Source organism: Capricornis sumatraensis, chromosome 3 (assembly GCF_032405125.1).
Source record: "Capricornis sumatraensis isolate serow.1 chromosome 3, serow.2, whole genome shotgun sequence".
Taxonomy (NCBI): domain Eukaryota; kingdom Metazoa; phylum Chordata; class Mammalia; order Artiodactyla; family Bovidae; genus Capricornis; species Capricornis sumatraensis.
The window spans coordinates 3,936,092-3,958,902 of record NC_091071.1 but is presented as its reverse complement, the minus strand read 5'-3'; the positions used below and the strand labels follow the sequence as shown (position 1 = coordinate 3,958,902).

Sequence of the window (22,811 nt, the reverse complement as noted above, 5' to 3'; positions counted from 1 at the left end):
TTGAAGCTGAAGCTCCAGTACTTTGGCCACCTCATGTGAAGAGTTGATTCATTGGAAAAGACTCTGATGCTGGGAGGGATTGGGGGCAGGAGGAGAAGGGGACGACAGAGGATGAGATGGCTGGATGGCATCACGGACTCGATGGACGTGAGTCTGAGTGAACTCCGGGAGTTGGTGATGGACAGGGAGGCCTGGCATGCTGCGATTCATGGGGTCGCAAAGAGTTGGACACGACTGAGCGACTGAACTAAACTGATATCCTTTCTACTTTCTTTTTTTATTTTTTATTGAAGGATAATTGCTTTTCAGAATTTTGTGGTTTTCTGTCAAACCTCAACATGAATCAGCCATAGGTATACACATATCCCCTCGCTTTGAAACTCTCTCCCATCTCTCTCCCCACCCCACCCCTGTAGGTTGATACAGAGCCCCTGTTTGAGTTTCCTGAGCCATACAGCAAATTCCTGTTGGCTATTTTAGATATGGCAAGTTTCCATGTTCCTCTTTCCATCCATCTCACCCTCTCCTCCCCTCTCCTCGTGTCCATACGTCTATTCTGTCTCTTTCTCCATTGCTGCCCTGCAAATAAGTTCTTCAGCACCATTTTTCTAGATTCCATATATATGCGTTAGAATACAATATTTTTTTTTCTCTTTCTGACTTACTTCACTCTGTATAATAGGTTCCAGGTTCATGCACCTCATTAGAACTGACTCAAAGGTGTTTCTTTTTATGGCAGAGTAATATTCCATTGTGTATATGTACCACAGCTTCTTTACCCATTCATCTGTCGATGGACACCTAGGTTGCTTCCATGTTCTAGCTATTGTAAACAGTGCTGCAGTGAACAATGGGATACATGTGTCTACTTCAACTTTGGTTTCCTCAGGGTTTATGCCTAGGAGTGGGATTGCCAGGTCATATGGTGGTTTTATTCCAAGTTTTTTAAGGAATCTCCATATCATCTTCCATAGTAGCTGTATCAATTTACATTCCTACCAACGGTGCAAGAACGTTCCCTTTTCTCCACACCCTCTCCAGCATTTATTGATTGTAGACTTTCTGATAATGGCCATTCTGACTGGTGTGAGGTGGTTTTGTAGTTTTGATTTGCATTTCTCTAATAATGAGCGATGTTGAGTATCTTTTCATGTGTTTGTTAGCCATCTGTATAGATATATAGTTTTCTATATATTCATTCTATTAATTTTTGAGTTTGCTATTAAAACTTCAACTAAAAATCTTAATTTACCTACTTAAAAATTACCTGTAATATACAGTGGAGCTATATGTAATCTTGTGCATTTTCCAAGTCTCCTGTAAATGCATTATCATACTTTCATAATTCAAAAAATAAATACATTGAGAAAAATTTTAAGTAATCACTTGTGGTAGCTTCTACCCTATTGGATATAATGTCCATACCTTATATTCATTCAAGATCTTTTTTTTTTTCCTTTAATCTTGGAGCACATGTGTCTTGTAGCTGTGGGATCTTCTCAGAGGAGAAATCGAACCCATGTCCCCCCGCATCGGCAGGCAGGTTCTTAACCTCTGGACCACCAGACCACCAGGGAAGTTGGTCAACTATTTAAATCATGTCTCTGCCAGTTACTAGCTGGGCCGTCTGGCCTCCATGTCCTTGGTACTGAAATGAGAACCATCGTTCTGAAGATTGAGTGACTGTTCTGGCCGGCTGGCCCTTCGTGCTGCAGAGCTGGGAGGTCCAACTCTTAGGAGTTTGACCATTATTGTTAGTTTCTCTTTTAATAAAACACCCTCATTCTGAAACATCTTAAGAGAACTGTAAACATGGGGATGAACCATATGCGTAAATGTATGAGCTTCATAACATAAAGACATGAGTTTTGCAAGAAATTCAGGCCAGATTTTGCGATCTTGCAAAATCTCTGAGGAGCTTTGAATAGTACGTGTCTGAATCGGGCAGGAGAGAGGGAACAATATCCGAGCAATTTTCCCCCAAGAGACCCGAACGGAAATATCTCACAAAGAGGAAGCCTGGAGTTTATTCAAACAAACTGCTTTTATTTTAATAAGTCCTAAGTGGTACTCAGAACGTTTCCAAGAAGTTAAATCGCTGGTATGCTATTTATATATATCTATTATCACTATTTATCATGTTAAAAAATTCCAGTAGGTCTTTTACCAAAATGCACCAGAAGGAGCAATCATTCATTGACATTATAGAATAATAGCAGCTCCCAATATTTTAACAGATTCTGACGTTTTAAAAGGATTTCACCATGAGCCATCAAAGAAATGTAAACCTGTGATTTCGGGAGTGAAGAAATGACTCGTATGGGGAGGCAAGTTTCCCTTCAAGGGTCTCCAAGAGGCTCTCACACGTGGACAGAGCTGTCAGACCCTGACCCTTCTAAAGGGGCCCGTCAGGGCTCCACTGCTCTGGGCAGAAGAGAACACACTGACTAAACCGCCATTCTTGTTGATACGGGGTGAAAATGTGGTTTCACACTTTCAAACTGAAAGTCGCTCTCCCAGAGAAAAACAAAACCACTGAAATTCGTTTTCTAACACGTGGACCTTCTGGTTTCAGAGCACCAGCTGTGGGTATTGACTTAAAGAGTTACAAAGCTTATCACCCTCACTGAGCTTAACTAATCACAATGGACTGAACCAATGCCTGTGTTTTCACGTTCATTTTTGCTTAAGAATTTGGATAAACAAAATAACTGGGAAGAAAAAAAACCAAGACCTTCCCTGAAACAACGCACCCTAAGTGAACAGGTGGCTCCCTCTTGTGGCAAAAATGGACCACACAGGCCCACTGCCGGGCTGGCTTTACGCTCCACCCACTCATTCCCTTTGAATTAGCCAGCAGCTCCACTGAAATTACCCTGAATTACTAAGATTACTAAAAACACAGAGTCTGGGTAGCGGTGCCCCACCCACTGGGACTGATTTCAGTTGTTCAGAGGGAAACAGAATGTTCTGTTGGAATTTGCCCAGAGTGAAAAAGGCCACTTAATAGTTATTTGAGGGGATTCCCTGGTGGTCCGGTGGTTAAAAATCCACCTTGCGATGCCAGGAATGTGGGTTAGATCCCTGGTCAGGGAACTAAGATCCCACAAGCCATGAGCATCTAAGCCTGTGTGCTGCACCCAGTACAGCCAAATAAGTAAAACGGATATTGTAAAATAATTGGGTTTTTTTTTTAGAATAATAAAAACCTCGACCTTACACAGTGAAATAGGAAACGTGAACAGTAGCTGAATGATGAACCCTGCATGCCACTCACCCGGATGCAGGGACCAGAATCTGGCTCAGTCTTCTCTCCCAAAGGCACCACGAGGCTGGAAAATGAGTGTTCCCCTTACCACTGCAACCTCAAGTTCTGAGTGAACTCAGGCATATGTATGTTTGAACTTGCCCCATAGAGAACAGAGTAGCTGCATGGGAACTAAGCCAGCTCCCCTCTTTTCTCAGCTCCCCCTCATAAAGGAGGTTTTTCTGAACAGGCACAAGTCCTTATCAGGTCATAGAAGGGTGATGGGAGTGACAAGAAACAGTGCCACGTCCTAGCTATATCCCCTTAGCTGTTCTACAAAGAACTCGACTTTGAATATATTTATTTATTTGGCTGCAACGGGTCTTACTTGTAGCATGGGGAATGTAGTTCCCTGACCAGCGATCGAACCTGGGGCCCCTGCATTGGGAACTTGAGAGTGTCAGCCTCTGGACCACCAGGGAAACCCAGAAGTAGATTCTCTGATGCATCTGAGAACTCAGTTGAAAAGAGGCACCAATGCAATTGCAATGGTTAATTTCACGTCACCTTGACTGGGTTAAGCGATGCCCAGATAGCTGGTAAAACATTCATTCTGGGTGTAGGAGAGTATTTCCAGAAGACTATTAGAAATTTAATCTGCAGGTTGAGTCAAGATCACCCTCCTCAGGGAAAAGGGAATGGCAACCCGCTCCGGTATTCTTGCCTGGGAAATCCCGTGGACAGAGGAGCCTGGCAGGCTACAGTCAACGGGTAGCAAGAGTCCGACACGACTTGGTGACTAACAGCAATAGAGACAGAGACTCCTTTGCCTAGAAAAGCCTTTTGTATTGTTTTGTCTGGAGTTCCAGGTTAGAACTGGGAAAAACAGAACAACAGATGTTGGGAGTCTTCAGACTGGAAAGACTTCGCAGATATTCAGACTACCTCCTTACAGGAAGTCCTTATAGTGTTTTCTTGTGTACTATAAGGCGTTTGCCAACAAAGGTCAGTCTAATCAAAGCTATGGTTTTTCCAGTAGTCGTGTTTGGATTTGAGAGTTGGACTGTAAAGAAAGCTGAGCACCAAAGATTTGATGCTTTTGAACTGTGGTGTTGGAGAATTCTTGAGAGTCCCCTGGACTCCAAGGAGATCCAACCAGTCCATCCTAAAGGAAATCAGTCCTGAATATTCATTGGAAGGGCTGATGTTGAAGCTGAAACTCCAATACTTTGGCCACCTGATGTGAAGAGCTGACTCATTGGAAAAGACCCAGATGCTGGGAAAGATTGAAGGTGGGAGAAGAGGGTGACAGAGAATGAGATGATTGGATGGCATCACTGACTCGATGGACATGAGTTTGAGCGAGCTCCGGGAGCTGGTGATGGACCGGGAGGCCTGGCGTGCTGCAGTCCATCGGGTCGCAGAGTCGGACACGACTGAGCGACGGGACTGACTGATAAGGCGTTTTCATACTTTTAAGGTTGTTACTGTCTGTGTGCTTTCCCTATCGCAAGACTCCTTAAAACTGAATGTGAAATCGATCTTCATTTTCTTTTACTCTTATTAGAGCCTCAGATAAGATGCTAAATAAAAGTCAAGACTCTTAATCACCCTCATCAATGCAGGTGGCCATCATCCAAAACACTAGAAGTTAACAGAACAAAGACGAGAAAGAGCAATTTTGCTCTGCTTGAGCTGAAGGGTCCCTCTTTCGCCTGTGAATATGGGTGCCCCTGGTTCTCTGACCTTGGGACTTGGGCTGGATGACGTCTGGCTTCCCCAAGTCTCTTGTCCGCAGATGGCGGACAGTGGGGCTTCTTGGCCTCCATGACCCCGTGAGCCAACTCTTGTGATAAATCTCCTCATGTCTGTACCTGTAGATCCTACTGTTTCTCTGGAAAATGACTAATAAAAGGAGCACAGAGGGACTTCGCTGGTGGTCCAGCGCCTAAGACCTCGCCTTCCAATGCAGGGGGTGTGGGTTTGATCCCTGGTCAGGGCACTAAGATCCCACAAGCCTCCTGGCCAAAAAACAAAAACATTTAAAAAAAAAAACAAAAAACCAGGAGCAATACTGTAACAAATAATAAAGATTTAAAAAAAAAAAAAAAAGTCACTCTTGGAAAAAAACAAGGAGCAGAGGACTTCATGTTTCTCCAAATTACTTTGGACGAACAGTAGTGGCAAAGTGCTTGTAATCTTAAACACGGGAGACAAGCCTTAAGAGAAGGAAAACAGAGCCTATTTCCAATTCTGAAGCAAATAACCTGTTTCTCATAGAAACAGAATGCTTTGTAGGTAGATGGGGAAGGAAAAACAAGGTAAGTCCAGTTCCTTAAAAAAAAATTTAAAAAACCTAAAAGCATTCAAGTTAACTGCAGAATTCCACTCTGATACTGTGGCAAGGCACAGCTCCCCTATAAAAATCCCTTGTGTTATATACCTAAACGATTTTTAAAAGGAAGCTACTCAAAACACAGAGCAGAATCACAGCCATGCCTGCTCCTTGAACCGCCACTGTTCTCCAGAAGTCACCAGTCCTCAAAGATGCCTTCCACTCAATGGCACACGTTCGTTTCAGGAAAAAGGAAACGTAACCCTATGAAGATGACCTTTAGGAAGCAGTCAGGCTCCTGGCAAACAAGTTTTCTAATCACATTTCAGCCATGCAGATACACAGCTCTGTGGGGTTCGCAGAGTGAAGTACAAATGAAAAGTGAACAGATGCTTTGTTTAAATTGGTCCAGTGCGTCCAAGTTTCCATAAAATTGGGGGGAAAAAAAAGAGGTAACATTCTGGAAGCAGAGGAGAGCCAAGCAGAAGGGGCCATCCTGTGACATCCTACTGAGGCCTCCAGTTTCAAATGGCTATGTTGACCGCATGGAGGATCAGTTGGCTGGGCTGTGTTTCAAAGCTTCCAGCACTGGCTGGTGTTGGAGAGCCATTTCCGGCTCTGAATTCATATATGGATAGTTTAGGAGATCCCTTCATTCTACTTCTTTTCCTTGGAAAGCTTAAGAAGAATTTTAAAGTTATCTACAGCAAAGTGCAAAGTGAATCTTAAAACATATTTTTTTTTTTGCCATACCGAGCCACTTGTGGGATCTTAATTCCCTGTTGTTGTTTTTCGTATCCAACTCTTGCGGACCCCATGGACTGCAGCACACCAGGCCTCCTCGTCCATCACCAACTCCCAGAGCTTATTCAAACTGATGTCCATTGAGTCGGTGATGCCATCCAACCATCTCATCCTCTGTTGAACCCTTCTCCTCCCGCCTTCAATCTTTCCCAGTTTCAGGGTCTTTTCCAATGAGTCAGCTCTTCACATCAGGTGCCCAAAGACTGGAGCTTCAGCATCAGTCCCTCTAATGAATATTCAGAACTGATCCCTTTTAGGACGGACTGGTTGGATCTCCTTGCAGTCCAAGGGACTCTCAAGGGTCTTCTCCAGCACCACAGTTCAAAAGCATCAATTCTTTGGTGCTCAGCCTTCCTTATGGGCCCACTCTCACGTTCATATGTGACTACTGGAAAAACCATAGCTTTGACTATATGCACCTTTGTTGGCAAAGTAATGTCTCTGCTTTTTAATAAACTGTCTAGATTTGTTATAGCTTTTCTTCCAAGGAGCATCTTTTAATTTTAATTAAATTTTAATTAGTTCCCTGACCAGGGATCAAACACGGGTCCCCTGCAGTGCAAACTCAAGAGTCTTATCCACTGGACCACTAGGGAAGTCCCAACATTTCTTATTGTGTGAAATTACAGGAAATGGCTTATATGCATTTTAGAATACACACACAAAGCTCCAAAATACATGTGTTGCTTCCTAGCTATAAAATCAAGTCATGTAAGAATAATCGATGTAAACACAAGCTTCTTAATTTTTTATTCTCTACAGGCTGGCAACTTCATAATCACTTCAAGATCTCAACATCCACTCCATGTGAAAAAGATTTCATGATTTCCAAATGTGAATAACCAAGTCCAAGATTTTGCACTATACGCTGTTTCTAAATTTAAAGTGACTGTGCTGTCTAGTCCTTAAGAACAGAATCCATAAAGGCAAAAAAGAAGAACATGCATATAGACATCAGAACTTTTAAAACAGGCTTCCCTCAGTTTTCACTGCCAAAATGATACATTTAAAATATTTTAAATGAGATCCTTTTATAATTCAATCATGGAAACAACTTATTCAAAAGAGTATCTTATTTCTCTAATTGCTTCAAAAATAGAATGGTTTATAGAAGGCCATCCTTCACAGTCCTGAAACTTCATAGGTTTCATATGCTACATTTATCAGCACCTTTCTACCCCAGAACCTTCCACAGGAGGGGCCGCCTTCGGACAGAGCTGGAGACAGCACGGCACCAGAAGGAACGATGTCAGCAGTGGATGTACTAAAAAACAATGCAAACAGAAAAGCTACTGTGAGCTTTTCCACACAGCCTTCATAAAAACACTTACCTTATTCTGACGTAACTATACAAAAACACGACAAGTTAATTTGTGTGTGCTAAGTCGCTTCAGCCGTGTTTGAGACTTCGTGGACCATAGCCCGCCAGGCTCCTCTGTCCACGGGATTCTCTAGGCAAGAGCACTGGAGTGGGTTGCCACACCCTCTCCCCCCAATCCAGGGATCAAATCCACATGGGTTTGATCACACCACCGTCTCCTGCCTTGGGGAGCAGATTCTTTACCACTAGTGCCACAAGTTAATTTAGTTAATGCTAAATAGGGAATTCTGAATTTGTTCTTTGCAACTGTTTGAAAATTCACATACTTGCAATTTACAAAAGAGAGAGCTGACGTGTCATGGAAACCTCCATCTCAAAGTAGACTGAGTTTAAAACAACAACAAAAAAAGGGGGCGGTGGGGAGGGAAGGAGGACCGGGAGAGGGTGTTGACAAGAAAACTGATCCCATTCTAAAACACTGAAATGTGTCATCTCGCTTCCCCACCCGTTGGCGACTCTGAGGTGGAGAGTCCACTAGCCAGGGCTTGCTTCGGTCAGTTGGGTCGGTGTCCTTTTAGGCTGGCTGCAGACCACTGTTTCACGAGGGTGAGCACCCGCGCCACAAGGAGCATAATACATTGTTTCACTCTATCTGGAGAGTTGAGTTCCAGAGTAATTTTACATTTTGCTTTTCATTCTCTGCTTCCAATCTTCTAAATCAGTGAACAACTTTTTGCAAACAGACTGAAGTATGAGGAAGGCTGCATTAATAATAAAGACAAGGGGAACCAAGACTACACACGTAAAATAAGACATTTATTATGCTAAAGAACAGGTTTTATTTTTCATTTCCCCAGAACACTAAAATAGCACACGGCATGGTAATTTAGCACGCGATATAAACTGATAAATGCAATCAATACCTCCGGAAATGGGGCGTCTTCCTTTGGTCTCCTTAAAAACTGCTCTTCAGGGAGTTTCATCGAATTACCAGCACACGACAAAAGGGGTCAGCGCAGAAAAAGGTTAGTGCAGGAGACACCTCAACTCCTAGAAGCTGGCCACCTTCCGTAAGGGGAAATACTTGTTTTTGGTTTTTTTTTCCCCTCTATGACCGCGCTCCGGCAGACAGGCTCAAGCTCATTTTTTATTTTGGGTTAACACTGCTAGGGTTCCTAGTTTGAGGAAGGGTTATCTAAAGGTAATGTCAATATTGCAACTTTCACCGTAGGGCCTCCATGTAAAATGCATGTCAAGTGGAAGGAAAGGGGTGTGAGAAAAGATATCAGCTTTTGCTCAAATTATTCTACAAAACGCAGAAATGACAACAGCTTACCATCAACTTGGCTTGGCTCAGACCAAGCCCAGCAGGGTTGATTTTTACAAATATCTACTCTCGTCAGATGGTCAGAGAACAGGCTGGAGAGGGGGTGCCTGGGACGGCGGCCCTGCCAGATGGTGCTGAAGGTAAACTCAAAGCTTGCTGTTACAGCTTTCGATTCTCATCTGATAGCTGTGTAAGGTAATGTCAATAACCTCCTTGACATGGCTTCCCAAGCCTAAATGTCTTTCCAAGTACAGAGACTGCCTTCCGTATCAACCAGCTTTCTGTGGGTTCAAGTTCCACTGACTTTAAGTCTGTCTGGTCACACGAATCAAAGCCGGAGCTTCACTGCCGCGCCATGTGCGTCCAGAGTTTACACAAAAGAAAGCATTCAAGGACAGCGCTTAGTCTCACTATTTTTATTGGTCTGCCTGTACCTTAACCACGGCAGAACAGATTTGCTCATTCAAAAGCTTGTGCAGCCAGTGACGCCACTGTTATCTGCAGATCATCTGAGGTACTTCTTTCCCATGAAAGCATTTTCTTGTGTTCTACTCTTGGCTCTGAAAACATGGGCTCTGAACGGCTAGGGAAAACACTTTTCGTCTCATCGTTCAAGAATATTAGGGGATGGGCATGCAGCGGGATGGATCGCAGGCAAGAGGGTGCCAGCGCAGAGCCCAGCTTCTCCAGGAGAGCGCGGGGCAGGTCAAACTCAGAAACCCCCTTTGCGGACCCTCTCTGCCGGCCCAGCAGTCCTGCCCCCCGGGGCTCTCTGCCGAGGCTCCATTCTCTGTGGCCGCCAGGGGGCCTGGGCACTGCCCGCGGCCAGTCCGTGCCCCGAGCCTCCCCGACGCCGCGGGCCAGCCCCGCACTCTGCTCCCCTGCAGGAGCCGAGGGCAGACCCGCAGGGTTGCTCTGTGCAGCCGCTGAGGCCGAGTTTCTCTGTACTGCTGCTTGCCACCGCGGAAGCGCTTCGAGGCCACTGCGAGGCGAGGGGCTGGCGCCACGCGGGTCACGCTTTGTTTCCCGTGATGACTCTTCCTTTCCTGGATCTCCCCGGGCATCGACCGCAGGCCTCCTCGCCCAGGAAGCGGCATCTGCTGGGCCAGGGCTCGCCTCCTGCCTTCTCTCGCTCCACAGTTCTCTGCATGAGGCTCTGTCCGAGGCGGTGCCCGCTCCCTGCTCCTCCGCAAGGCGGGTGCAGAGAGGCCTGCGTCTGTCCCTCATGCTGTGTCTCTGACACCCTGAGCACCAGGACACGCCCGTCAGTCCGCAGAAGGTCTTCAGTGGATCTCAATATGAACCTGGAAAAGACCAACAAATTATAGGGTAATAATGAAGACGGGGTCTCGGCAGAGTCCACACACACCAGGTATTTCCCAGCAAATACGAAGGTCCCTGACAGTCTCCGGTACCAAGGATTCCCACACTGTGATAGAAAACAGGATGTCAACCTACCAATTAGCAATCACAACAAAAAGAACAGGACTTGATTAATGCAGTATTTCCTGAAAATACTTAAATATGCACTGAGGCTCTGCACTTTTCATGGCAATGTAATTATTAGTGCAGGTTCAATAAAAAGCGGCTCCCTTTAACCAGGATAAACTAGATGACTCAATCGAGCAACCAAGGCCTCACCCAGAGTGTCCTATTTGAGAATGAGATTCAGTGACTCAGGCAGGGCAAGCCACTTCTAAGGAATGGACAACTTTACTTATGCTGTTGCTGAGTTGCTAAGTCATGTCTGACTCTTTGGGACCCCATGGACTATATATAGCCCACCAGGCTCCTCTGTCCACGGATCTTCCCCACCCAGGGACTGAACTGACATCTCCTGGATCAGCAGGCAGATTCTTTACGGCTGAGCCACTGGGGAACCTCATGTCTCCTCAGGGCATAATCCATACAAGGATGACTATTATTCTATATAACACTGACACAAATACATTCGGGCAGCATAAAGCTATATGCAAACATGAGGTGCAATTATTTTTTTGTATTTTGAATATTTATTTGGCTGCGCCAGATCTTCAGTTGCGGTGTGTGAGACCTAGTTCCCTTACCTGGGATGGGCCTAGTTCCCTTCCGCTGGGAGAGTGGAGTCCTCGCCACTGGACCATCACGGACATCCCCAGTTCTTTTTTTTTTTAATTGCTATACAACTGACATAAAATATACTAGTTTCAGTTGTTCAGTTCAGTCGCTCAGTCGTGTCCGACTCTGCGACCCCATGAATCGCAGCATGCCAGGCCTCCCTGTCCATCACCAACTCCCGGAGTTCACTCAGACTCACGTCCAGCGAGTCCGTGATGCTATCCAGCCATCTCATCCTGTCGTCCCCTTCTCCTCCTGCCCCCAATCCCTCCCAGCATCAGAGTCTTTTCCAATGAGTCAACTCTTCGCATGAGGTGGCCAAAGTACTGGAGTTTCAGCTTCAGCATCAGTCCTTCCAGTGAACACCCAGGACTGATTTCCTTTAGGATGGACTGGTTGGATCTCCTTGCAGTTCAAGGGACTCTCAAGAGTCTTCTGCAACACCACAGTTGAAAAGCATCAATTCTTCGGCGCTCAGCTTTCTTCACAGTCCAACTCTCACATCCATGCATGACCACTGGAAAAACCATAGCCTTGACTAGACGGACCTTTGTTGGCAAAGTAATGTCTCTGCTTTTTAATGTGCTATCTAGGTTCGTACAACCTAGTAATTCAATGTCTGTATATAGCACTGCAAGAAGTCAACACCACAGCTGTACCTGGTGGTGCAACTCCAGTTACAAAGCACAGCCAGCGCTCTCACGGTTCACCAAGGCAACCTAACTTCTCGCAAATTAACTCTCCAAAGCATGTTATTTTAAGCCTTACGTTTAATTTTACTGATCTAAATGTATTAAAAATGATCATTTTCCTGAAATGGAAGCATTCCTAAATATATTTTAATACATATTAGAACAGTTTTTTTTTTAAATTCTTAAAAAAATAGGTCATTTAATATGGGCCAACTCTCAGGAAAACTGGGTTCTAACTACTTTTATTATATCCTTATAGGATAACTTAGTACAGTCCAGAAAGGTGAAGTGTTGTCAGAATTGTTACAATATTTTAAATGAGATACCAGTATTTTGGCCAACAAACGCGAAAAGCTGACTCATTGGAAAATCCCTCTGGGAGGGATTGGGGGCAGGAGGAGAAGGGGACGACCGAGGATGAGATGGCTGGATGGCATCACTGACTCGATGGACGTGAGTCAGAGTGAACCCCGGTAGTTGGTGATGGACAGGGAGGCCTGGCGTGCTGCGATTCATGGGGTCGCAAAGAGTCGGACACGACTCAGCGACTGAACTGAACTGAACTGAATGTAATCATACCTTTGATAATGACAAAGTAATCATGTACTCAACCCTGAATATGCAATGGAAGGACTGATGCTGAAGCTAAAGCTTCAATACTTTGGCCACCTGATGTGAAGAGCCAACTCACTGGAAAAGACCCTGATGCTGGGAAAGACTGACAGCAGGAGGAGAAGGGGCGGACAGAGGATGAGATGGTTGGATGGCATCATCGACTCAATGGCTATGGATCTGAGCAAACTCCAGGAAATAGAGGAGCGTGGTGTGCTACAGTCCCCGGGGTGGGCGAGAGTCGGACACAGCTTAGCCACTGAACAACAGTAACAAATAACGAGCGCATAAGCTGCTCACGCAAGATCTAGCTCTTCAGTCAACTCAGTAATAAACTAGGTATTCAATTCTTTACGAAAAGGCTTCAGTAGGAGAGCTAGACACTCTTGGCTGTGAGCCCTCAACCAGATGACTTTTGATATTACTTATACACTGAGAGCCAGAAATAACTTTCAAGTAATTTCTAAACAGAATCATCCATGCAGCATCCTCTGTGGTTCCCCGTCCCTGTACTGAATGTGTATTGGTACACTGTATCTCGCCCAATAAAGCACGCACAATTACACCATGAGCCGTCCTCGGCCGAGCTACCAGCTCCCACCCCTAAACCCCCAGATCTACCAAACAGTGAGCAGCATAAACTACAGCAAACTGACTTATCCACAAACACTGAGAGCCCTTCCCCCTAAATGAGGGAAGTCTTTTCTGAAATTCTAGACAGTGTGATTCAGGACGTTCCTAGTGGTTCAGGGGTTAAGAATCCGCCTGCCAACACAGGGGACAGAGGTTCGATTCCTGGTCCGGAAGTTCCCACGTGGAGCAGGGAACTAGGTCCATGTGCCACAGTGAAGACCCAGCGCAGCCAAAATTAAATTAAAAATAAATAATAACACAGTATGGGGCAAGAAAAACACAGTGCAGGGCTGGGCGTCAATTCCTGAGCTTACTCCTTACCTCCCTCACCAGTGCCTGCCCCCTGCCCCGCCCCAGAAACAGACAACGGTTGAATACGGAACCACAGCGGCTGGAACCACAGCGGCTGCGGGGGCTAGGTGTGGAGGGAACAGGCTGTCAGTCGGGCCCACAGCCTCGGGGCAACAGGAGCAACCTGGTCCACGAGGATCCCCGCCAGGGAGGCGGGCGCCCAGCTGGGCGACAGCAGGCCTGACCCGATTCGGCAGCTGCGCCCTCTAGGGCAGTCACCTTACCCTCCCCAACCTGCGCTATTCATGGCTTCAGGGACGCGATGGTCTGGATACCACTGCTCTGGAAACTAAAAATACCCCCACCTCTGTGCCGCTGCCAGCCAGCCAGCCACGCTATTCCCGAAGGGGGCTGGGGGCTGGGTTAGGCGGGGGACACAGCTGAACGAAGGGCAGCTGCTCAGCCGGACGACCACCAGCGTGGAGTGGGGCCCTGCCTGGTCACGGCTCACGCACTGCACTCCAAGGCCACCTGGCTTCACGGCTGGTTTTTTTATTTGAAGTACAGCTGACTTACAATATTACACACAGCACAGCGACTCAGTGTTTTTACAGACAATACTCTAATGAAAGTTACTACAGGAGATGACTATACCACATACCCTGTTGCTTCCCTGTTTTACACATGGTAGTCTGAACTGTTAATCCTGTAGCCCTAATCTGCCCTCCCCATTTCGGTACCCACTGGTCTGTCTCTGCTTTGCACGAACATTCGCTTGTGCTGTTTTCCCATTCCACCTCGGAGTGACGCCTCCCACTCCCAGCTCTCAGAGGCGGCGTCAGCTGACCTGCCCGCCGCTGAGCTCACCGTGAAAGCATCTGAGACAAACTGCTCTGCTGGGCACATCGCTCAGAGGACGAGCGAGAGGAAGGGCCGGGCACCTCTGTGCCGCCCCCAAGCACCAGCACGTGGAGTCGGCCACACGGACCCAGTCCCTGCTGCGAACCACGCAGCGCGTCCACGCCATCCCCGCGAGGCGCCTCTGGGGCCGCCACCCAGAGGCTCCAGGGTGCGCCCACCCGGCCGGGCAAGAGGCGGGAGGGTGGGCCGAGCGAGGCAGCGCCTGCTGTCCTGCGTGAGGACTCTTCGGGTGGATGCACCCAGTCTGTCCTGTGGCCACAGCCCGGGGCAGCCGAGAAACAGCTGCTGTGCGCATCGTTATCAGCAAGCGCGTCACGGGAAGGACTCCCTGGTGGTCCAGTGACTAAGACTCCACGCTCCAAATTCAGGGCACCCGGGTTCAATCCTGAGTTAGGGAACTAGATCCCGCCTGCTGCAACTAAGAGTTTGCATGCCACAACCAAGATCCAGGGCAGTCAAAATTAGTTAATTTTTTTTAAAAAGTGTGTCAGAGGGAACCAGTGACAAAACGCAACTGAGGGAGTCAGTCAAACAGAGGCCAGAGAAGTGACCCCGGATGACCCAAAGTGGCCCAAGCGTGGACCAGCATCGCTGTCGGGGACAGACGTGGAGGTCCAGGAGGGAGCGGCTGCGGGCTGGGAGCTGTCAGGGGCCCCGACACCGCCCAAGGAGGCACCCAGCACGCTGAGCTCCAAGGAGGGCGAGCTGGCGATGACTGTAAAGATTCCTTACTAATGACTATGACGTTTCCTTGGGGAATTCCATACCTGCGGCACTTTCTGCTGCAGATTCAATCAGCAAGTGTTCACGGAGCCCCTAAGCTAGGCCAGCGCTGTTCTGAGCACAGGGATGGGGACAGCACACCGAGCAGATAAAGAAGGGTCCATCCTCCGGAGGCTTGCTTTCCAGTGAATGTAGGGACAAGGACAAAACTGTCACACGCACAAGCTTCCTTGTGGCAGGTAGAGACAGATCAGGTTGGATCAACACCGTACACCGTACGCCAGGAGCAACTCCAATGTTTTACATGTAAAAGCGAAACATGATGTATTAGTACCAGAATAAACTACAACCGAATTCCTTGTATTGTTAGGGTTGGGAGGGCCTTTCTAACTAGGACAAAACCCCAAAGTCAGAAATGACGTTAAATTTCACTACAAAGAATTTCAGTATGGCAAAAACACTGTAAGCAAAATGAAAATCATAGTAGCTGGAAAATTTTTTTCAACTCTTATCAACAGACAACTCTTATCTGACAAAGCTTCAAGAAACCCGCCAACAACCCAGCAGAAAAAAGGGCAAAGAACAGGTACAGTTCACACACAAAGAGAGGCAAACAAGCACTTCTCTCACACCACCTCATCCTTTAAGGCAGGCCAGCTTGTTGGCTCAAATGCCAAGATATGCCCACGATGCGACCTCCTCCAGGGCCTTGCTGGCATCACCATGATGGATCACCAACACTCCTCTCTCCCACTCATCTGAGGGTCTCCCTGCTGCCTCCTCCACTCTCACCAGGAAGTAAGAGGGATTTTTTTGAATTGGTTGAATACAAAGTTACCACATGACCCAGCAGTTCCAACCCTACACATATAACCAAGAGAAATGAACACGTATGCCAGGACTTCTCTAGTGGTCCAGCAGATGGAATCTGCTTGTCCATGCGCGTGGCAGGGGACACAGGTTCGACCCCTGGTCCTGGAAGATCCCGTGCCTTGAAGCAACTAGGCCCGTGCTCCACAGCTTCAGAGCACAAAAGCCCTGGAGCCCAAGCTCGGCAACAGGCAAAGCCCCTGCAACAAGAAGCTTGGGCACTGCAGCTAGAGAGGAGCCCCCGCAGCACCGGAGACCCAGCTCAGCCAGAAAGAGGACAGACACTCAGAAACTGTTAGAGCAGCCGAACGCTGCCGCTACGACCAAGAGCATAATCTCTCATCTGGCCCTTCTTTTGAACCTGCAGTGAAGTACACATAAAGGCTACCATCCATCACCACCACACGGCTCTGGGATGTTTTCATTCAGATGAGAAGCGTCTTCATTCAACAACTCCTGTTCCCCCTTCTCCAGCCCCTGGCCACCACCTTCTATGTTCTGCCTCTTTGAATGATGTCCCTTAAGTCCATCCAAGTTGTAGCAGGTGTGAGAACTTCGTTCCTTTCCAAAGCTGAGTAAGATTCCACTGAAGGTACACGCGTTCTGTTTGTCCTCTCATGTGCTGACGGACTCCTGAATCGTCAACAGTGCTGCCGGGAACACTGGAGCACGGGCGCCTGCGTCCCTGCCTTGGGCTCTCTGCGGTGCGCGCCTACCAGTGAGGCCGCTGGGCCATGCAGCGATCCTGTACTCAGCTTTCTGAGGACCTGCTAAACTGCTTCCCAAGACCACCTGACCTGCCTGCTGAGAAACCTGTATGCAAGTCAAGAGGCAACAGTTAGAACTGGACATGGAACAGACTGGTTCCAAATCTGGAAAGGAGTACGTCAGGGCTGTGTATTGCCACCCTGCTTATTTCACTTATATGCAGAGTACATCATGAGAAATGCTGGGCTGGAGGAAGCACAAGCTGGAATCAAGATTGCGGGGAGAAATATCAATAACCTCAGATATGCAGATGACACCACCCTTATGGGAGAAAGCAAAGGAGAACTAAAGAGCCTCTTGATGAAAGTGAAAGAGGAGAGTAAAAAGTTGGCTTAAAACTCAATATTCAGAAAACTAAGATCACAGCATCCGGTCCCATGACTTCATGGCAAATAGCTGAGGAAACAATGGAAACAGGGACAAGACTTTTATTTGGAGGGCTCCAATATCACTGCAGATGGTGAGTGCAGTCTTGAAATTAAAAGCTGCTTGCTCCCTGGAAGAAAAGCTATGGCCAACCTAGACAGCATATTAAAAAGCAGAAACATTACCAACAAAGGTCTGTCTAGTCAAAACTATGGTTTTTCCAGTAGTCACGTATGGATGTGAGAGTTGGACTATAAAATAAAGAAAGCTGAGGGCCGAAGAATTGATGCTTTTGAACTGTGGTGTTGGAGAAGACTCTTGAGAGTCCCTTGGACTGTAAGGAGATCCAACCAGTCAATCCTAGGGGAAATCAGTCCTGACTATTCAGTGGAAGGACTGATGCAGAAGCTGAAACTCCAATACTTTGGTCACCTAATGTGAAAAACTGACTCATTGGAAAACACTGATGCTGGGAAAGACTGAAGGCAGGAGAAGACGACAGAGGATGAGATGGTTGGACGGCATCACCAACTCAATGGACATGAGTGTGAGTAAACTCCGGGAGTTGGTGATGAACAGGGAGGCCTGGCGTGCTGCGGTCCATGGGGTCGCAAACAGTCGGACACGACTGAGCGAGTGAACTGCCCTGGAACTGCTTCCTACAGCGACTGCACCACCTCCCACTCCTCCCAGCAGTGCTGCTGCGGCTGCTGCTGAGTCGCTTCAGTCGTGTCCGACTCTGTGCGACCCCACAGACAGCAGCCCGCCAGGCTCCCCCGTCCCTGGGATTCTCCAGGCAAGAATACTGGAGCGGGTTGCCATTTCCTTCTCCAATGCATGAAAGTGAAAAGTGAAAATGAAGTCGCTCAGTTGTGTCCGACTCTTAGCGACCCCATGGACTGCAGCCCACCAGTGCACAGAGGTCTAATTTCTCCACATCCTCGCTGTCCCTTCCCTGCATAAGACCCGGTCTCAGTGTGACTCTGACTTGCAGTTTCCCAATTTTTTCCCCCCAGCACTGGGTTTTATTGCCTCCCTGGCAGAAGAGAGGCCTCCTGGGGGCAAGGCCAGGTCAGGCGAGGGCTGGGCATGGGAAGCTTCTCAGCCTGTGTAGCTGGGCTCAGATTTGGAGCTGGAGCAGTGAGTAGAGGCTCCCGGGGATGAAGCCTGGCCTGGGGGTCCCCAGGTCCAGGTGAGATTCTGCCAGTGACAGACAAGCAGTCACTCGCCTTCCAGGCCCACAAGTGTCCCTGGGACAGGACGGGAGGAAATGGGGGGAGACGGCAGGAGCCGTGAGTCTCAGAGAGAGAAGGTGGCCCGTGTGGGTCTGTGAGGGCCCGGAAGCAGGGGGACGCCACGTTCACATCCTGCAGGGCTGGGATGGGAAGCAGAGCCTGGCCACCAGGGCCCCTTCTCTGGGCATCCCACGGGGCCACAAGGCTCAAGTGCATAGACTGGGGCTCGGGGCTCATAGGTCACTGCAACCATGTCTTCGGTCCTCACCATGGCCGGTGGCCTGGCTGCCCACAAACACGTTCCAACTGCCCCATCTTTTCCTGGGTTTACTTGCCATTGGTGTATCTTCTTTGGAGAAATGTCTATTCAAGCCCTTTGCCAATGTTTGAATTGGGTGGTTGTTGCCGAGTTGTAAGAGTTCTTCACGTGTTTTGAACATTAATCCTTGTCAGATATACAGTTTGCAAATATAGGTGAGCCTTGAGCAACGCAGGGGCTGGCGTGTCGACACTCAACAATGGAAAAACCCTCACACGGTTCTCAGGCAGCCCTCCCCCAAAGTACCCAGTGACCACCTTGTCTGCGCCTCCCCACCCCCCCTCACACCTCAAATGGCCAAATAAACCCCACGCTCTACAGCCAGAGTGTTCAGCTTCCACGGTTCTCTAGAGCTGTGCTGCCTGTGGACGACGACCCGACGGCACGTCTGGCAAGCCACCCGTGGGGCCGGTGTCCCCGGCTCTCCGTTCTGCCTGCGCCTCGCATCCGGAGCCAACCTCCCGCCTCCACAGTGCACTCACCCTCAATCCCGCCAGTGCACACTCCTCGTTAGGAAACCTGCATCTGAGTAACCTTTCCAGGGCTTCCCTACCGGCCCACAGCAACTGGGAGATCTGGAAAGCCTCTCCATCGTGACAGGAATGGAGTCCTTCGCTCCTTACTGACATGAAGCCAGCCTCAGCACTCTCGCAGTGACAACAGCGGCTGCAAGACCAGATTGATTCGGTGATCCCAAAAGCCCCTTCTGAAAGGAGAACCCAGCAGTGAGAGCGTCTTGGAGTTCTAAGGGCCAGGGAGGAGTGTTTGAGGCGGCAAGAACAGCGAGTGCAAATGCCCAGGGGCAGGAAGAGGCTTGGCGCCTGCAGAGAGGAGACAGGAAAACATACGAGCAAGCAAGGAACAAGCCAGGGAGATGTCAGAAGGGTGGACAGAAGTCAAATCTACAGGACAGAAACACGTGAACTGCATTCCACGTGCAGTGGGAAGCAGTTTGGGTTTTTTGTTTTTTTTTTTTTTCCTTGTAAGGAATGACACAATCTGATTTATACTTTTAAAAGACGTCTCCAAGGGCCCTGGGGAGAACAGATAGAGGCACCTTGGCAGCTTGGACTAGAGGGGTGGTCAAAAGTAACTAAGTGGACATATCAGAAAGGTGAGATTTTATGGTACACAACTGGCTATTTTCAACATCATGTTGATTTTCTCTTACTTGTGACTACGTGCTAAGTGTGTGCTAAGTCACTTCCGTCGTGTCCAACTCTTTGTGATCCTATGGACTGCAGCCCCTCCAGGCAAGAATACTGGAGGGTGCTGCCATCTCCTCCTCCAGGGGATCTTCCCACCCTCATCCCTTCGTTGGCAGGCAGGTTCCTTACCACTTAGTGCCGCCTGGGAAGCCTGCAAATTATACAAGTAACTCCAGAACTAAAGTCTCCAAAGTGGAGCTTGAGGGTCAGATAGAGCCTCCTGACACATTCTGCTTTGCCCACAAAGGTGATTTTTTTGTTGTGTTGATATTTAAAAATTAGGATTTCCACTTTCTCTTGGAAATGGCTGCCTCTGGCACACAGCAGTTGGCTGGTGACAACAGGCTGGAGCACAGGCTTTCTGGCTTATTTCTGTCCCTACTCCTAGCACTTTCTTTGCTCATTGATACAACCTACTGGAAACATACCTGAGTTTCTGACTCCTTTGGCACCACTTAAGGATGCTTGGACTGCAAGGAGATCCAACCAGTTCATTCTGAAGGAGATCAACCCTGGGATTTCTTTGGAAGGAATGATGCTAAAGCTGAAACTCCAGTACTTTGGCCACATCATGGGAAGAGTTGACTCATTGGAAAAGACTCTGATGCTGGGAGGGATTGGGGGCAGGAGGAGAAGGGGATGACAGAGGATGAGATGGCTGGATTTCATCACCGACTCGCTGGACTTGAGTTTGAGTGAACTCCGGGAGTTGGTGATGGACAGGGAGGCCTGGCGTACTGCAATTCTTGGGGTCGTAAAGGGTGGGACACGACTGAGCGACTGAACTGAACTGAACTGAAGGATGCTACAAGCCCCTGTTCACACAAAAGAATCTCGATTTGGACACTGAAATAGAGAGGCAGGTTCATCCCAACTCACCTTAACTCAATTTTGGTCAATAAGGGGTTTTACATCACCAGTGAGAGGCTTTGAGACAATTATATTCTGATACTGCCTGCCAATGCAATAGACATAGAGATTTTCAGTCCCTGGATCGGGAAGATTCCCTGGAGGAGGGCAAGGAAACCCACTCCAGTATTCTTGCCTGGAGAACCCCATGTCCATGGGGTCCCAAAGAGTCAGACACGACTGAAGTTACTTAGCCCACAGGCACAATCAAACCAAAGGGAAAAAAGAGAGCACCTGCCCCGCCCACGTCAATACCGCACAGTCCTGCTCAGGCTTCCCCTAAGTACTGTCAGACCCTAAGCTCTTGGAGAACAGGGACCTATCCATCACAGAGCCCTAGGCGACACAGCAGACGCTCCACAATGTGTAAATGGAACCCAGAGATGCTCAGCACTTGGCCATCTATGACACACTCGGGAAGGAATAAATCTCAATTTGACGGTTTTCCATTCCTCCAGAAAAAGGCATCTGGAATTTGCAGGAGGTAGAAATGTCAATCCCTGATAGCAAAGATGATCTCCAGGGTGCTGGGTGTGTGGGTGTGTGTACTATTTCACATCTGAACTGTTTCAGGCCTCTGAACCTTTGCCTCTCTACGTCTTTACACCTCGTTTTCTTCTCATCACCACCCCCACTCCTTTCACCACCAACACCCTCCACCCCGGGCCAGGATAAACATGGATACCTCTATCAGAACATCGATTAACATCCATTAATTTACCTTAAGGTTGCATCGCTTTGAAAGCTTCATAAAGTTTGGGAACTAGAAAAGTCAACGGTAAACGCACTCCCCGCCCCCGCACCCCCAATCAGTCATTTTCACAATTTCCTCTTCAGGGCCAGGGGCCTTCCGACCCCGTGAGCCCGCTGTAGGACCTTACTGGAGGCCTGCCGCTCCACGCCCCCACCCCACCCCGCCTCTTCTGCGAAAACAGGGTCAACAATGACCTCTGCGGGAGAAAGGCACGGTGCTGAGCCACACACTCGGCATCCAGCCTGGCACCTTCCGGCGGCATCTTCACGGCCTGGGCGAGGGTGGCCCGGGCCGTGCGAGGCGGACCGGCGCTCGGGGACGATTCGGGGCGGGGGGAAGACAGGGGGTCGGGCGGGCGCGCCTCACCCACCTGCAGACGGACGTTGAGCATCATGGAAGCCACGATGTACAGGTAGGGGAAGTTGATGCGCAAGCGCCAGGCCAGGTCGAAGAAGATGAGCAGCGTGCGGGTCAGCCCCTTGCAGAAGACCCCATAAGAGCGGGCGGCGGCCGAGCGCGATAGCCGGACAGCCAGGCCCGACAGAGCCGCCGCCATATAGACCGGCGCCCGCCGCCGCCGCCCGCCCGCCGCGCACCGACCGGCCGCTGGACCCGGGCCGCCGGGCGCGCCGAAGCCCGGCCGCCCGCCCTCTCGGCGCCGCGACGCCCCCGAGCCTCCGCCCCGGCCGCTGGCCCGCGCTGAGGGAGCGAAGGACGCAGCGGCGAGGCCGGCGGGAGGGCGGGCAGGCGGGCCGCGGGGAGGCGAGTCGGCGCGTCACGCTCCCGGGAAGCGCCTCGGCGAGCCGGCGCCCGGTCCCAGCCCGGCTGCGCGGCCTGACGTCACAATGCCGGCGCCGAGCCGGCGTCTATGGCCCCGCCCCAGGCCCCACCCCTGCCCCGCCCCCGTTCACCTTGGCCCAGGTGAGAAGCGCATGCGTGGGCTAGGTGGCGCGAAGAGGCCGGCTGATGCGCTGTGTTCTTCCGCCCCCTAGTGGTAAGCCAGAAAATAAAACACAAGGAGGTGCTGAACGGTGGGTTTAGGGTGAATGGGCTTAGCGCTGCCGAACGTTCAAGTTATTAAAATGGTAAAGTTTTGCGTTATGCTTGTCTTACCACAGTGAAAAAAAGAAACAAAATAGTTTCTTGGGCCAAACAGGGAGAACTTACTCCTCAGGTGGATTACAGTGTCAACTCATATATTGATAATAATCAGATTTTAATAATCAGATTAATTACGAAACCTCTAATGTAAAAGGGTTTCCCTGGTGGCTCAGACGGTAAAGTATCCGCCTGCAACGGATCCCTGCGTCCGAAAGGTCCCCTGGAGGAGGGCATGGCAACCCACTCCAGTATTCTTGCCTGGAGAATTTCACAGAGGA

General features: G+C 49.0%; 1 protein-coding gene across 3 annotated transcripts; it reads right to left on the bottom strand.

Moving 5' to 3' along the window:
• Nucleotides 1–8,573: 8,573 nt before the first annotated feature.
• Nucleotides 8,574–21,988, bottom strand: LOC138076490 (small integral membrane protein 10-like protein 3). Of its 3 annotated transcripts, none has more exons than XM_068968678.1 (2): nucleotides 21,803–21,924; nucleotides 8,574–10,338 (listed from the first exon to the last, which is right to left on the bottom strand). In XM_068968678.1, the coding sequence occupies exon 2, from the start codon at nucleotides 10,259–10,261 to the stop codon at nucleotides 9,494–9,496; it is 768 nt and encodes a 255-aa protein (XP_068824779.1). In that variant the 5' UTR covers nucleotides 10,262–10,338; nucleotides 21,803–21,924; the 3' UTR covers nucleotides 8,574–9,493. The 3 variants fall into 3 exon arrangements, with proteins under 3 accessions (XP_068824779.1, XP_068824780.1, XP_068824781.1); XM_068968679.1 differs by lacking the exon at nucleotides 21,803–21,924 and adding an exon at nucleotides 15,048–15,154; XM_068968680.1 differs by having other exon boundaries at nucleotides 10,217–10,338; nucleotides 21,803–21,988.
• Nucleotides 21,989–22,811: the final 823 nt, after the last annotated feature.